We start from the raw sequence: 13,345 nt of genomic DNA, 5'->3' as shown, positions 1-13,345 counted from the left end.
ATTTTTCCAAAGTGCTCCTTAAGTTATTTTTATATTTTTATTATGTGTGATTATTCCAGCAGTAGTTCTCAAGAGTGAAAAGATTTAAAAGTTGCACTAGGAAAGCCCCTGCCTGTGATTGTATAAATGAATTGAACTGATACCAAAGGAAGATGCAAACCTTTGTTTCTTTCTGTTAGGTGGGGTGAAAAATGAAAGTCACCTATACACGATTCTTTTCTATTTCCCCCCAGAATTTTGACTCTGACATTAGCAGTGTGGGAATAGATGGCTGCTGGCAGGCGGATAGCCAGCGACTTCTCAACGAGGTGATGGTGGAACATTTCTTCAGACAAGGAATGCTGGATGTAGCTGAGGAGCTCTGTCAGGTAACCGCATGCCAGCAAAGCAAGGGAAAAATAAAGAAGGCAATGCTGTGGAGTTTGCATTATCTCCAGATGGGACTTTGTATGTACCTCAGACTGTAGATAGGTTTGTAATCTTTTAATACCGTGAGTAACTTCATTTTGCTAGGACATTTTTTTACGTTCTTAGAAGTTATGGTGCTGCAATTTAATGTCTTAATTGCCCTTCCCTTACTTACATAGATCTAATCTACATGTGAAGTAGAAAGTAGAAAAAGACAAGATCTCCTGAGTAAATTGGGGGCATGGGGACCTTGGGGGAGGGTTGATGGGGGGAGGGGAGAGGCAGAGAGGGGAGCAGAGAAAAATGTAGAGCTCAATAAAAAAAATCAGTAAGTAAAAGTCATTAAAAAAGGTAAAAAAGAAATTAACACTCTTAAAGTTTAACATCTGAGTTGTTCTTTCCTTATTTGGAATCTGACAGGTTGGTTTCTAGTCTAGTCAGTGTGTCAGAAGTGATGATATTTTTCCTGTGTGGCCCAGGCTGTCCCTTTACTGCTCCTGTTTCAGCTTCCCCAGCGCTGTGAGTGCACTGTCTACTCCTGTTTCCTCCTTTAATAGGAAAGGTTAATAGAGCAGAGAAGAGGAAAGACACAAGATTTTAATGTTTGTTTTTCTGATCTAGTAAAAGTGTATCAGATGAATTGCAAACTAAAATTGACTCCTGGTGGGCTTTGCTTGTCTTTTCTGTTAGACAGGAACACCATGAGGATGGTAGTAGTAGCTGCTGTGTGCGGTGTGTTTCCTCTGAGCCACACCCTGTTTACTCCTCTCCACTCCACTGTGAAGTAGTAGTTGTTGTTGTTCTACACATGAGAAGTGTGACGTTTGGAGAGTCAAGGAATGTGCCCAGGGCTGTTCGGGAAGCCTTTCTGAAGGAACCGGGATTCAGTCCCTTTTTCATTTGTCCAAACTCCACTCTGTTGCATTTTTGTTTTTTGTTTTAAAAATGAAGAACTCAGAAGATAAAATAATTTAAAGGGAATCAATCATAAACCAATCTATAATCTAGGTCTTTTCTATTTGAAACAGTTGAGATAAATGGCACTCGGGTCTTTCTTCATACCTTTTGAGGTGTGTGTATGTGTCCATAAACATCTTACAGCAAATTATATCACTGAGAATTAGTTTGTTTTTTCGTGTGGAAAGAGAGGTGGTAAGCAAAGTTCTTAGCATCTGGCCTGTGAAGTTCTCAGACACTCCTTTAGCTCTGCAGGTTCCGGTGTTTCCTCCTCCTGTGACAGACCTCGGCTGCACCTTGCATCCCGGGAATGAGTGTGTGCTTGCAGTTCATTGGCCTGAACATGCAGAACCACACTCAGCTTTAGTTCGTGGTTTGGTGCTCAGCTCAGACTTGGCAGAAACATAGTGGTGGGACAGTTTGCCACAGAAATATATGCTAAAGGGAAATTGACTTTAGAGCCCTGCATTTTATAACCTAGATCAGCCTTTCCCATTGCGAATGAATATCCTAACAAGTTGTTGTTCCTGTTCCTTTTCCTTCCAGGAATCTGGACTGTCTGTGGACCCAAGTCAAAAAGAACCATTTGTGGAGTTAAATCGAATATTAGAAGCATTGAAAGTCAGAGTTCTGAGACCTGCTCTTGAGTAAGTTACTGTCTCTAAGGTGCTGCGAGAGGAACTCTGTAAGAAAATATTTGTAAAACACATGAGACATACTTAGATAGGCCTATTTTATCTGGTAAACTTCAGGAGATTCAAGAAAGAATACTTACATTTCTTTTAACCAAGTGAAATATGGACTATAATACGAGAACCTGGCAGCCTGCTTAACTTAACAGGTAATCATGTTTCCAGAAGAGAAAAGGGCTTCCTTATCTGTGCTGAAGCACTGCTTTGTGTAGGCCAGCATTATAACTGAAGCACCATTGTTTTAACAATCTTTATATGATATTTGAGCTTCCATAATCTCCTCGGGTGCTGTGCTGTCATTCTGAGAAGTGATTTAGTTGGTTATGAGAACTAGGTGATATTCATGAACAGAGCAGAAATTCTGTATAGAGATCTGGGGTCGGGGAAGAAGGAAGGGAACTAGTTATTTGTCCCATGCTAAAGTCTCCGACTCGATTACCAGGATATTTACAATAAATAATATAAAATGAAAATAAAAGAACAAGATAATCAAAGTAGAGTCCTGGGGCTTTAAAACTTGGAAGATCTGAAATCGGTATTTATGTTTGGGAATGATCCATGTGGTGTTTTAATGATTAAAACAGGCAATTGTATTTTGAGGTTTGGGTGGAGGTTATTGCATAGTTTTCTACATTTGATAAGTTCTTTTTAAAATTTGAGTATTTCTAGAATTAGCCCAGATGAGCAGTTGAGGGCTCTTATGTTAATGTGTGTTTTCTGATTTCTGTGCAAAAATTAAAAATACTGTGTATGAGGACTACTGGTTTTAGTTTGCTTTTGGAAAAGGGGTATCGTTATTCATAGCCCTGACTGGCCTTGAACTTGTGATTTTTCTGTCTCTTAGTGCCCCAAATGCTGGGATAACATGTTTAAGGTATAGCGTGGGTTTTTGGGTTGTTTTAGATTGTGACACACCTAGGAGTTAAATTTAAATAAGTATCTGTGACTTTTTGTTTACAAAATTAATATTTACTCTTAGATAAAGAGTGAGGGAGCCCAAGTACAGAAGTGTGCTGAGCTTCCCAGTTCTACAGTGATAAGGGTTGTTCTTCAAGAGATGTTTTTTCCTCCAGTTGTTTTTTGAGGGTGTTCACCTAGTTTATATTGATTGCTTACTGTGTGACTGTGCTGAGTATTTGAACTCCTTTAGCTTTAGAAGTGCTCACCACTTTTCCTTTTGGAGAAGGAAAGGCTAAGTGATTGGAAACTGTCTTTGCAGTTACTGCAGTAACTAGCATTCAAAAGCAAAATGCTGTGTCCAGTGAAGCCAGCTGCTTCCTTGCTAAAACATCAGAAAGAATATTACCTTGTTAGATTTGAAACAGTTGGGATCTGGCTTCAACTTTATACATTTATGGGAAAAATTTTGTTTTTATTTTATTTTTTAAAAAAACACTTCAGTAATCCCAGCACTCGGGAGGCAGAGGCAGGCGGATCTCTGTGAGTTCGAGGCCAGCCTGGTCTACAAGAGCTAGTTCCAGGACAGGAACCAAAAGCTACGGAGAAACCCTGTCTCGAAAAATCAAAAAAAAAAAAAAACACTTCAGGAGTGCTTTTAAAAGCTTTGAGTTGCCTGTGACTCTGAGACAGTTCAAGGGCAACTGATCAAAGTAGAAGGCGGTTTAATGTACACTTCATGAGCATGGAGTCAGTGTAAGAGATTGTTGTAGAAAAAAACAATATTTACAAGTTAAAAAGTTTGATTCTGGCCTCACTTCAAAAACATTACTTTGAGAAGCAAGTGGACTTATATGAATTGAAGGCCAGCCTGGTCTACAAAGAGTTCCAGGATAGCCAGGGCTGTTACATAGAGAAAACTTGGTCTTGAAACCGCTCCCCCCAATTACATTGTTAAGTCTTTATTTTATATGAAACTGTTGTAGAAGATTAAGATGTGTTATATTTGTTTATCCTTTGGAATATTTGTTTAATGGTGCAACGATGTGTTCATTTTTTTTTTATGTTGCAGTAGTTTAAACTCTGAAGCTATGTTGCTGTGCCTGTCTAAAACACATGATTGGTCTAATAAAGAGCTGGACGACCAATAGCGAGGCTGGAGAAAAGGATAGGCAGGGCTAGCAGGCAGAGAGAATAAATAGAAATCTGGGAAAGATGAAGGAGCAAGAAAAGAAGGGGCTAGCCATCCACCTACACAGCCTCTATGTAGAAATAGAGAAAGGCAAAAGCCCAGAGTCAAAAGCGGACAGGATAATTTAAGAAAAGCTGGCTAACAACAAGCCAAATTAAAGCTAGGCATTCATAAGTAGTAGTAAGTCTTCGTGTGATTTATTTGGAATCTGGTTGGCTGCCCCCAAAAAGAGTTAAGAGTAGAAAACAGCCAATAACATGAAACCTCTATATTTGAGTTTAGGGTTAACGTTAATTATCCCAAATACATGTACCAGGTTTAAAAAGAATTAGAAGGCACAGTAAAGTAAAAATGTAGTGTGAGATTTTACTTCCTTACTGTAAGTCACCCAGTATCTCACCACATAGTCAGTCACCATTAACCTTTTCTTGTGCATCCGTCTGGATAAGTAAGTCTTCAATGCTATAGATATTATATTGGTTGTGGGATGTCTATATGTCTGGGTCTGTTGTACAGATGATTGCATACTGTTCTATGTCTTGTGTTTTTTTTTTTTAACTTGAAAAAAAATCGAACTTTTTGCCTATATTGGAATAGACAAAAAATAATTTTTTGCTTTGTTTTTCTCAAGTGGCTGCATAGTATTTGAGTTTATACCTGGATTTTGTTTAACTTCTTTTGGTTAAATTTTTGGTTAAGCCAAAAGTAGTTAAATAAAACTCAGGTATATTGATATTTGCTAGTTTCAAGCATTTTATATAATAATCAGTACAGCAGTGATTAATTTCTTTTATTTTCATTGTGCGTTGCTCAGTCTGTAGGGTGCCTCCCTAGAGCATTGGGTCATGGTACATTTAAAACTTGGATTGAGTTTTTTTTTTTTTTTGGCCAGGGTTTCCTCTATACAGATTGTTCCAAAATAAAATGACACCACTGGTATAAAGAGTCCCTTCAGCTGATGATGGTGGTGCACACCTTTAATCCCAGCACTTGGGAGGCAAAGGTAGAGAAACTCTATCTGGGGGTAGGGTGGGCGATAATAATAATAATAATAATAATAATAATAATAATAATAATAATGTCTTTGCAAGTTTGATAACATGTATGTTGTAGGAAAGTGATGGAGGAAGGTCATTGGTTAATTAATAAAGAAACTGCTTGGCCTGATAGGTTAGAACATAGGTGGGTGGAGTAAACAGAACAGAATGCTGGGAGGAAGAGGAAGTGAGCTCAGACACCATAGCTCTGCTCTCCAGGGCAGACACGATGAAGCAAGCCGCCAGGTCAGACATGCTGAATCTTTTCCGGTAAGACTGGTGCTACATAGATTACTAAGTATGGGTTAGGCAAGATAAGTCATCACCTCGTGGTGCTACACACATTAATAGAAATGGGCAAGCAGTGTTTAAATGAATACAGTTTGTGTGTTGTTATTTTGGGGCATAAGCTAGCCAGGCGGCCGGGAGCTGGGTGGCAGGAACGTAGCCCGCAGCTCCTTCAACAGGAAAGGACAGCATCTTAGTATATTCAGTTTGCATTTGTCTTATAAGGAGTTTACCTGTATCTTCTGTAGATAGGCTTAATGCATTCATGCCGGCCCAGATGCAGTCTTTTGGCTCTGGGGGACGTCTTAAGAATCACTACTGATGATTGGTGACCATCTTAGATTATAACATGATTTCCCAGGACCTGTAAGAGCATTCCTCCACTGCCTCTGTTAGTTGCAAGATCCTCCACAGGACACCTTGAAGAACCAAAAATAACTAAATGGTTATAAGGAGGAAGAGAGAAAAGTAAAGGTTGCAGATTTTTTCACATACAATAGGAAAATACTGCTTTGGTTTATATAGCTTATGGGTTTTTGGTGGGACAGGCTACCAACAATACCAGGCAGGTTGCCGAATCTCTTAAGGCCAGAAATTAGGTAGGGAAGGGGAAAAGTCAGAAGGAAGTGAGGTGAGACTGACTGCCTTTGTGGTTTTATGGTATAATATTTGATTAGTGGTCTTATAAATGAGAGAATCCTTATTAGACCTAAGAGAAACTATAGTATGAATGAATAAAATACAGTTTTTTTAAAAATAGAAAGCAGGTTAGAAAGTGAAAATGGAGGAAGCAAGTGGAAGCACCTGATGATTGGAGATTTGAATAATGGACTGAATGTACAGCAATTCTGGTTGAGGCTAGAAAGATAGTTTAGGAGCTCAGAACACTCATTTGCTCTTTCAGTGGACCTGGGTTTAATTCTTGGCACCCACGTGGTGATTTACAACCAATTGTAACTCCAGTTCCAGGGCATTTGATTCCCTCTTCTGGCCTCTGGAAACCATACTTGTACATGGTACACAGACATACATGCAGGCAAAGCATTCATACAAAAATAATTTTTAAAATTTTAAATAGTGATGTCCATTTCTTGCTCTTTACTTTGAAGCTTTTCACGGGTGAGCAGCCTTTCACTTTAGGCAGCTCTCAGTAGCCACAGACAGCAGAGGAAACAGGGCTCTCATGGGGAGACATTGGAGAAGGACATCCAAGGTTGAACAAGTTGGATTTTTCCCCCTAGAGTTTGAGTTCCTTCTTCTTACCCAATTAATTGACCTTAATTCTGAGAAGACCAAAAAAGAAAGATGATCCATTTTAAACTAATTCTGTTTATATGCAAAATGATGGAGAAAGAACACTTCAATTAAAAAGAGGCTAATTAAAAAGAGTGGGGTACAGTGCACACACCTAATCCTAGCACTTGTAAGGTGGAGGCAAGGAGATCAAGAACTCAAGGTCATCGTCTGCTGTGTGGGAAGTTAGAGGCCAGTCTGGATTACCTGTCTCAGAAAACAGTGTAATGAGGTGTCAGTGACAAGGTTACAGAAAAGTAGGGAGTCTTGAAGACAGAAGAAAACATTTGAGTTAGCAACATCTTTTTCTGTTTCAAATTTACTGCTCATGAAAGTTTATAGAAAATTATAGAAATTTTCCTGAGGACCAGGAAAAGAATATGCATAATCTAATTCTGTCCTACTGAGGGCTTTGTATCGGAACAAAGTGGGCCTGTATGTCTGAGAACCGCATGTGCAGTTGAGTCTTTGCGAGTTTGAGTATTTTTTTGTTCTTGTGAGATAGGGTCTCAGGTATCTTTTAAGTTGGCCTTGAATTTCTGATTGTCCTGCCTCTACCTCCCGAGTTTGTGTTTGTATCATTCACATGTGTAATACTCTAGTCTCCTTCTCTTCCCCCTGTTCTTTTTGAAACAAAATTTCACTAATGCTATCTATATAGCCCATACTGGCATTAGCCTCCTCAGTGTTGGGAGTACAGGCATGCACCACCACACATGACTGAGTTCTTTTAAAGAAAAAGTAATTAACATGTTATTTTGTGTGTGCCTATGTACATGCATATATAATTTATAGAAGTTTGTTCTTTCTTTTTCCCATATGCACCCTGGAAATTTCATTCAGATTGTCAGTCCTGGTGGCAAGTGTCTCTACCCACTGAGTAATCTCACCTCTTTGTTTAATTTCTTTCTTTTTTTTTTTTTTTTGGTTTTTCAAGACAGGGTTTCTCTGTGGCTTTGGAGCCTGTCCTGGAACTAGCTCTTGTAGACCAGGCTGGTCTCGAACTCACAGAGATCCTCCTGCCTCTGCCTCCCGAGTGCTGGGATTAAAGGCGTGCGCCACCACCGCCCGGCTTTGTTTAATTTCTTAAACAACTAACAAAAAGGACAAAGGCTAGAGAGATGGCTCAGCAGCTCAGAATACTTAACTGCTCTCTGAAAGGACCCACGTTTAATTCCCAGCACCAACGTTGGATGGCTCACAACCTTCTGTGACTCCAGCTGCAGGGGATCTGACACTTAAAGACTGCACTCATGTCTATATACCCAAACATAGACATAATGTAAAAATAATAATAAAATCTTTTTTAAAAGATACATCTCTCTGAGATGAAGAAAACATAAGTACTTCTAACAATGGAATTATCCAGTAGCCAAGATTTCTCTATTTGAAAATACCCCGTTTTGTGAAAAAAAATTCATACACTATATTTTGATCATGTTTTTCTCCCTCTCTCAGTTCTGCCAAGATCCTCCCAGTCTCCCTACCTATTCAACATTGTGTCCTGTTTTTCTCTGTCACAACAAGAACACAAGAAGCACAGGTCCGCAAAAACACACTAAAAGGAAACTTGAAACAAAATAAGCAAAAGATAAAAAATAAACCAAAAGTGCCAAAATGGCTGTGGTGGCGGTGGCTCACACCCATAGTTCCAACACACAAGAGGCCGAGGCAAGCAGCCTGGTGTACAGAGCGAGCTCCAGGACAGCCAGGGCTACACAGAGAACCTTGTCTTGGAAAGACAAAGCTAAAACAAAGCAAAATAAAACAAAAAAGTCTACAAAAAATACTATTAAGTTTTTGTGTTTGTATTGGCCAACTACACCTGTACATGGGGCATCTATCTCACTGCCTGCACATTGTCCAGCTGAGGTACCTGTGTTCATTTCCACCTACTGACAGAACTTCTGTGATTGGGTGAGTGAGGCAGTCATCTGAGTATAGCACTGTATCACTGGGAGTCATTTTAATGCTGCACTTGTGTAGCAGAGTAATAGTAGATCTCTGGTTCTTGGCTGTGTTGGATCAGTTTCCATCTCATGTAGTAGGCCTGAAATGCAATTAGAAAGCCATCGATTGTACTCATAACATTTATGTTATAGCACCAACATACCTTGCAGGCACATCCATAAAACTTAACTCCAAATGGATCAAGGACCTTAATGGAGTTAAGCCGGGTAATAATATAAATCTGTTCACAGAATTCTACACCTTCTGCATGCAGCCATCTGGTTTGACCAGAGCCATTTTTTGAGTCTTTTCTCTGGTGCATATTTTTTACTTCTTTGCTTTTTATAAAAAATGTGCAGAATTATGTCTGGGTTTTAATTTTGATTCATTGGTCACCATGGATAAAACCTTATGCCAGCTTCCACATAATACTGAAGATTATTTTTTCAATTTCTGTAAAGAATTGTGATATAATTTTGATAGTGATTGCATTGAATCTGTAGATTGCTTTTGGTAGGATGGCCTTTCTCATGATATTATTAATACAGATCCATAAACTTGGAGAGCTTTCCATCTCTGGCATTTTAAAGTCTTTATTATACACATCTTTGACTTGCTTGACTTATCCCAAGATCTTTTTCTTTTTTCCTCTCTTTTTTTTTTTTGAGGCTATTGTGAAAGGTGTTTTCCTGATTTCTTTCTCGGCTATTTATACACTGTTTTTGTGCATGTGATGGGGGGGGTGTGTGTGTTAATTTTGTGTCCTGCTATAGCAGATGCCAGCTATAGAAGTTTCTGGGTGGAGTCTTTAGGGAATTTTATGTATAAACTCCTATCATCTGCAAACAAAGATACTTTGACTTTTTTTTTCCCTCCTTGATCTCCTTCAGTTGTCTTATTGCTCTAGCCGAGTCTTCAAGTACCATATTGAAGATATATGGGGAGAGTGAACATCCTTCTCTTGTTCCTGATATTAGTGGAAATACTTAAGTTTCTCCCCATTTAGGTTAATGCTGGCTGTGAGTCTGCTGGAAATCACCTTTATTGTGTTGGGGTATGTCCCTGTACCCATAGTCTCTCCAGCACTATTATCCTGAAGAGATGCTGGATCTTGTCAGAGGCCTTTTCTGCATCTAATGAGATGATTGTGTGGTTTCTGTCTTTCAGTCTTGTTTATATGGTTGATTGTTTGTTGATTTATACGTGTTGAACCATCTCTGAGATGACTCCAATGTGATCATGGTGGATAACCTTTTCGATGTGTTCTTAGATTTGGTTTGCAAGTAATTTGAGAAATTTTGCATCTATTTTCTTAAGGGATTTTATCTCTAATTTTCTTTTTTGTTAGGTCTTTGTACAGTTTTGGTATCAGGGTCATAGTGGCTTCATAAAAAGAATTAGTAACTGTTCCTGCAATTTCCATTTTTGTGGAAGAATTTGAGGATTATTATTATTTATTCTGTGAAGGTCTGGTAGTATTCTAAGTTGAACATTCTGGCCCTGGATTCTTTTTGTTTGTGAGATCTGTAGTTACTGCTTCTATTTCACTAGGGGCTTGTAGTTTAAGTTGCTTATTTGACCTTGATTTAACTTTTATATCAAGTAATTCGCCCGTTTTTTTTTTAAGTTTTTACGATTTTGTGGAGTACATATTTTTGGAGTATGTTCTTATGATTCTTTGCATTTCCTTGATATCTGTGATAATGTCCCTCTTTCATCTCTAATTTTATAAATTTGACTCTCCTCTGTGTCTTTTGTCTAATTTGGCTAAGACTTTGTCACTTGTTGATTTTTCTCAAAGAAGCAAGCCTTTCATTGATTCTTTGCAAGTTTTGTTTGTTTCCCTATTTCTATTTCATTGATTTCAGCCCTGAGTTTGATTATTTCTCGCCTTTGCTTTTAGAATAATACATCTTCTTGTTCTAGTGGTCTCAGGTATGTGTTGTTCATATGAGAGCTATCTTTTTTTGTTTTTTAATGTAGGCACTTAGTGCTGCGAACTTGCCTCTTAGAACTGCTTTTATAGTATCCTATAGGTTTACCTGTGTTGTGTTTTCCTTTGTACTCAGTTCCAAAATTTTTTTTGGTTTTCTTCTCGATTTTTGTCTTTACCCATTTTCATTCAGTATCGAGATTTGTTTTGTGTCCTAGTATTTGCTCAATATTTGTAAATAGTTCTAATAAATGCTGAAAAGAAAGTATATTCTTTAGTATGCAGATGGCATGTTCTATAGATGTGTCCTGGGGTCCACTTAATTTATGGTATTTAGCTTCAGGATTTCTCTGTTTAGTTTTTGTCCAGATGTCTGTCTTGTTTGTTGGTGAGAGGGGGGTGTTGAAATCACCCACTATTATTGGGTGAGGGTCAGTATGTGATTTTTAGCTGTAGTAATGTATGAACTTGGTGTCCTTGTGTTTGTGGATAGTTGTTTAGAATTCCTGTACCTGTTGGTGAATTTTCCCCTTTGGTGAGTGTATAATGTCCTTTCCTACCTGTTTGATTAGGTCGAGTTTGAAGTCTTTTGTCAGATACTAAAAATAGCCACAATTGCTTGCTGCTTGGGTTTATTTGTTAGAAATACTTTTTCATTCTTTTACCCTGAGGTAATGTCTATCCTTCATGATGAGGTATGTTTCTTAGATGCCACGAAAAGATGAGTACTATTTTTTAAAATTATTATTACTATTCAGATTTATAATTTTGTGCACTTTTGTCTGCATGTCTGTCTTTACATCATGTGCATGCTTGAGGTGCATTTGGAGGTCAAAAGAAGGAATTGAGTCCCTTGGAACTGGAGTTAGATTGTTGTGAGCCACCATGTGGGAATCGAACCCAGATCCTCTTACAAGTGCAAAAAGTGCTTTTAACAACTGAGCACTTTTCTCCGGACCCTGAATCCTGTTTTATGATCCAGTCTTATTGGGATAATTGAGACCATTGTGTTGAGAGTAATCAATGAACAGTGTTTATTGATTCCTGTTACTTGTTGTTATAATGTGGGTTGTTTCTCTATACACACACTTTTCGATTTACTGTTCTGAGATTATTTATTCATTGTATATTCTTGGATATAGTTAACCTCTGCAAGCTGAAGTTTTTCTTCTAGTGCCTTCTGTAGAACTGGATAGGTAGATAGAAACTGCTTAAATTTGGTTTTATTGTGGAATATTCGTTTTCTTTTTCTGCCCAATGATTAGTGGTAGTTTTGCTGTGTGTAGTATTATGGGCTGGCATCTGTGGTCTCAGGCTGTTGAATATTGTCCAGGCCCGTTGGTTTTCAGAGTCTCCATTAAGAAGTCAGGTGTATTCTAGTCAGCCTGCTCTTATATGTGACTTGGACTTTATCCTTTGCCTCTTTTAACATCCTTTTTGTTGTTGTTGTTCTGTGTGTTTAGTGGTTGTTAGGTATCATAGGTAATTTTTTTCTGGTCCTCTCTGTTTTGTGTTTTATATGTTTATGATTCGATAGGCAACTTCCTCTTTAGATGTGGAAAATTTCTTCTGTGAGTTTGTTTAAAAAATTACCTTGTTTGCCTTTGGCTTGGGTTTCCTTTCCTTCCTCTGTTCTTATTATTTGTAGACTTGGTCTTTGCGTTGTGTCCCAGATTTCCTAGTGCTTTGTACCTGGATTTTTTTGGATTTAACATTTTCTTTGACTTAGTTATCCATTTCTTTCACTTTGTCTTCAATGCCTGAGACTTTCCTATGAGATTTTTTTATCCCCTGAATTTTTCATTTACAGTTTTATCTCAGTTTTGGTTTTCTTTAGTGATTCTGTTTGTACTTGAAATGTTTTCATTATTTCATTCCAGTGTGTTTCCATGGTCTTCATTAAGACAATTGTTCATACCCTCTTTAACATACATGATCAGTATTTTGAAGCCCCTGTCTTGTGCATCAGTTAAGTTGCATTTCTCAGGGCCTATTGCAGTGGTTTTGTTTCTGGAGGAGGCATGTTGTCTTTGTTGTTCATATTTGTATTTTGGGGCTCAGATCTAGGTATCTAGACTTAGGATGTTTGATGTGTTTCTTGGTATAGGTATCTGGACTTGTCTTTTTTGGGTGGGTGTTCCATTTTTTAGTTGTTTTGCCCTTCCTGGATTCTAGTTCATTGTGGTGCTGTGGAATCCCTGGTTAAGAGTGCTTTTGTGGGTTAGTTTGGCAGGACACACAGATGGAATAGGAGGAAAGGCTGAGAGGGGCAGTGAGTCCCTGGGCCCACACCCAGAGGATTGTAATACTTTTGAATGAACTGTTAGAGATTCATCTCCACAGCGAAGTTATGGGCTTGCTAGCTTTTTCTTGTTAAATTAATTTTGGTTTTTGAATTTTGAAGACATTTGGATTGCTCTATTAATAGCTTTCCTTTAAGTCCATACTTACAGGGCTGAGTATTGTCACTTAGGTACAAAGAGTTTAAAAAAAAAGGAAGAGTAGAAAAAGTCTCCCCAAGAAAGACTAGAAATAGAAATGGAGAGTATTTGTAGCCTTTAACATGCTGGAAAGGGTATAGTAGTATATGGGTTTTTTTTGTTTTGTTTTGTTTTGTTTTTCGAGACAGGGTTTCTCTGTAGCTTTGGTGCCCGTCCCGGAACTAGCTCTTGTAGACCAGGCTGGCCTCGAACTCCCA

The 13,345-nt window shown here is 38.3% G+C and overlaps 1 protein-coding gene across 2 annotated transcripts in view; it reads left to right on the top strand.

The window, feature by feature from the left end:
* Window positions 1–13,345, top strand: part of Rmnd5a (required for meiotic nuclear division 5 homolog A) — a 69,501-nt gene that overhangs the window by 28,296 nt on the left and 27,860 nt on the right. For both annotated transcript variants that reach the window (XM_041632093.1, XM_041632088.1), the window contains exons 3-4: window positions 234–368; window positions 1,912–2,012. In XM_041632093.1, the coding sequence (XP_041488027.1) occupies window positions 234–368; window positions 1,912–2,012 (236 nt within the window). The remainder of the gene's footprint in view (window positions 1–233; window positions 369–1,911; window positions 2,013–13,345) is intronic.

The sequence above is a fragment of the Microtus oregoni genome, unplaced genomic scaffold (genome assembly GCF_018167655.1).
Source record: "Microtus oregoni isolate MIOR12 unplaced genomic scaffold, Mior012 000002F_ref0000024, whole genome shotgun sequence".
Taxonomy (NCBI): Eukaryota; Metazoa; Chordata; class Mammalia; order Rodentia; family Cricetidae; genus Microtus; species Microtus oregoni.
The sequence above is the reverse complement of the archived record's forward strand: the minus strand, read 5'-3'. Positions and strand labels throughout refer to the sequence as shown.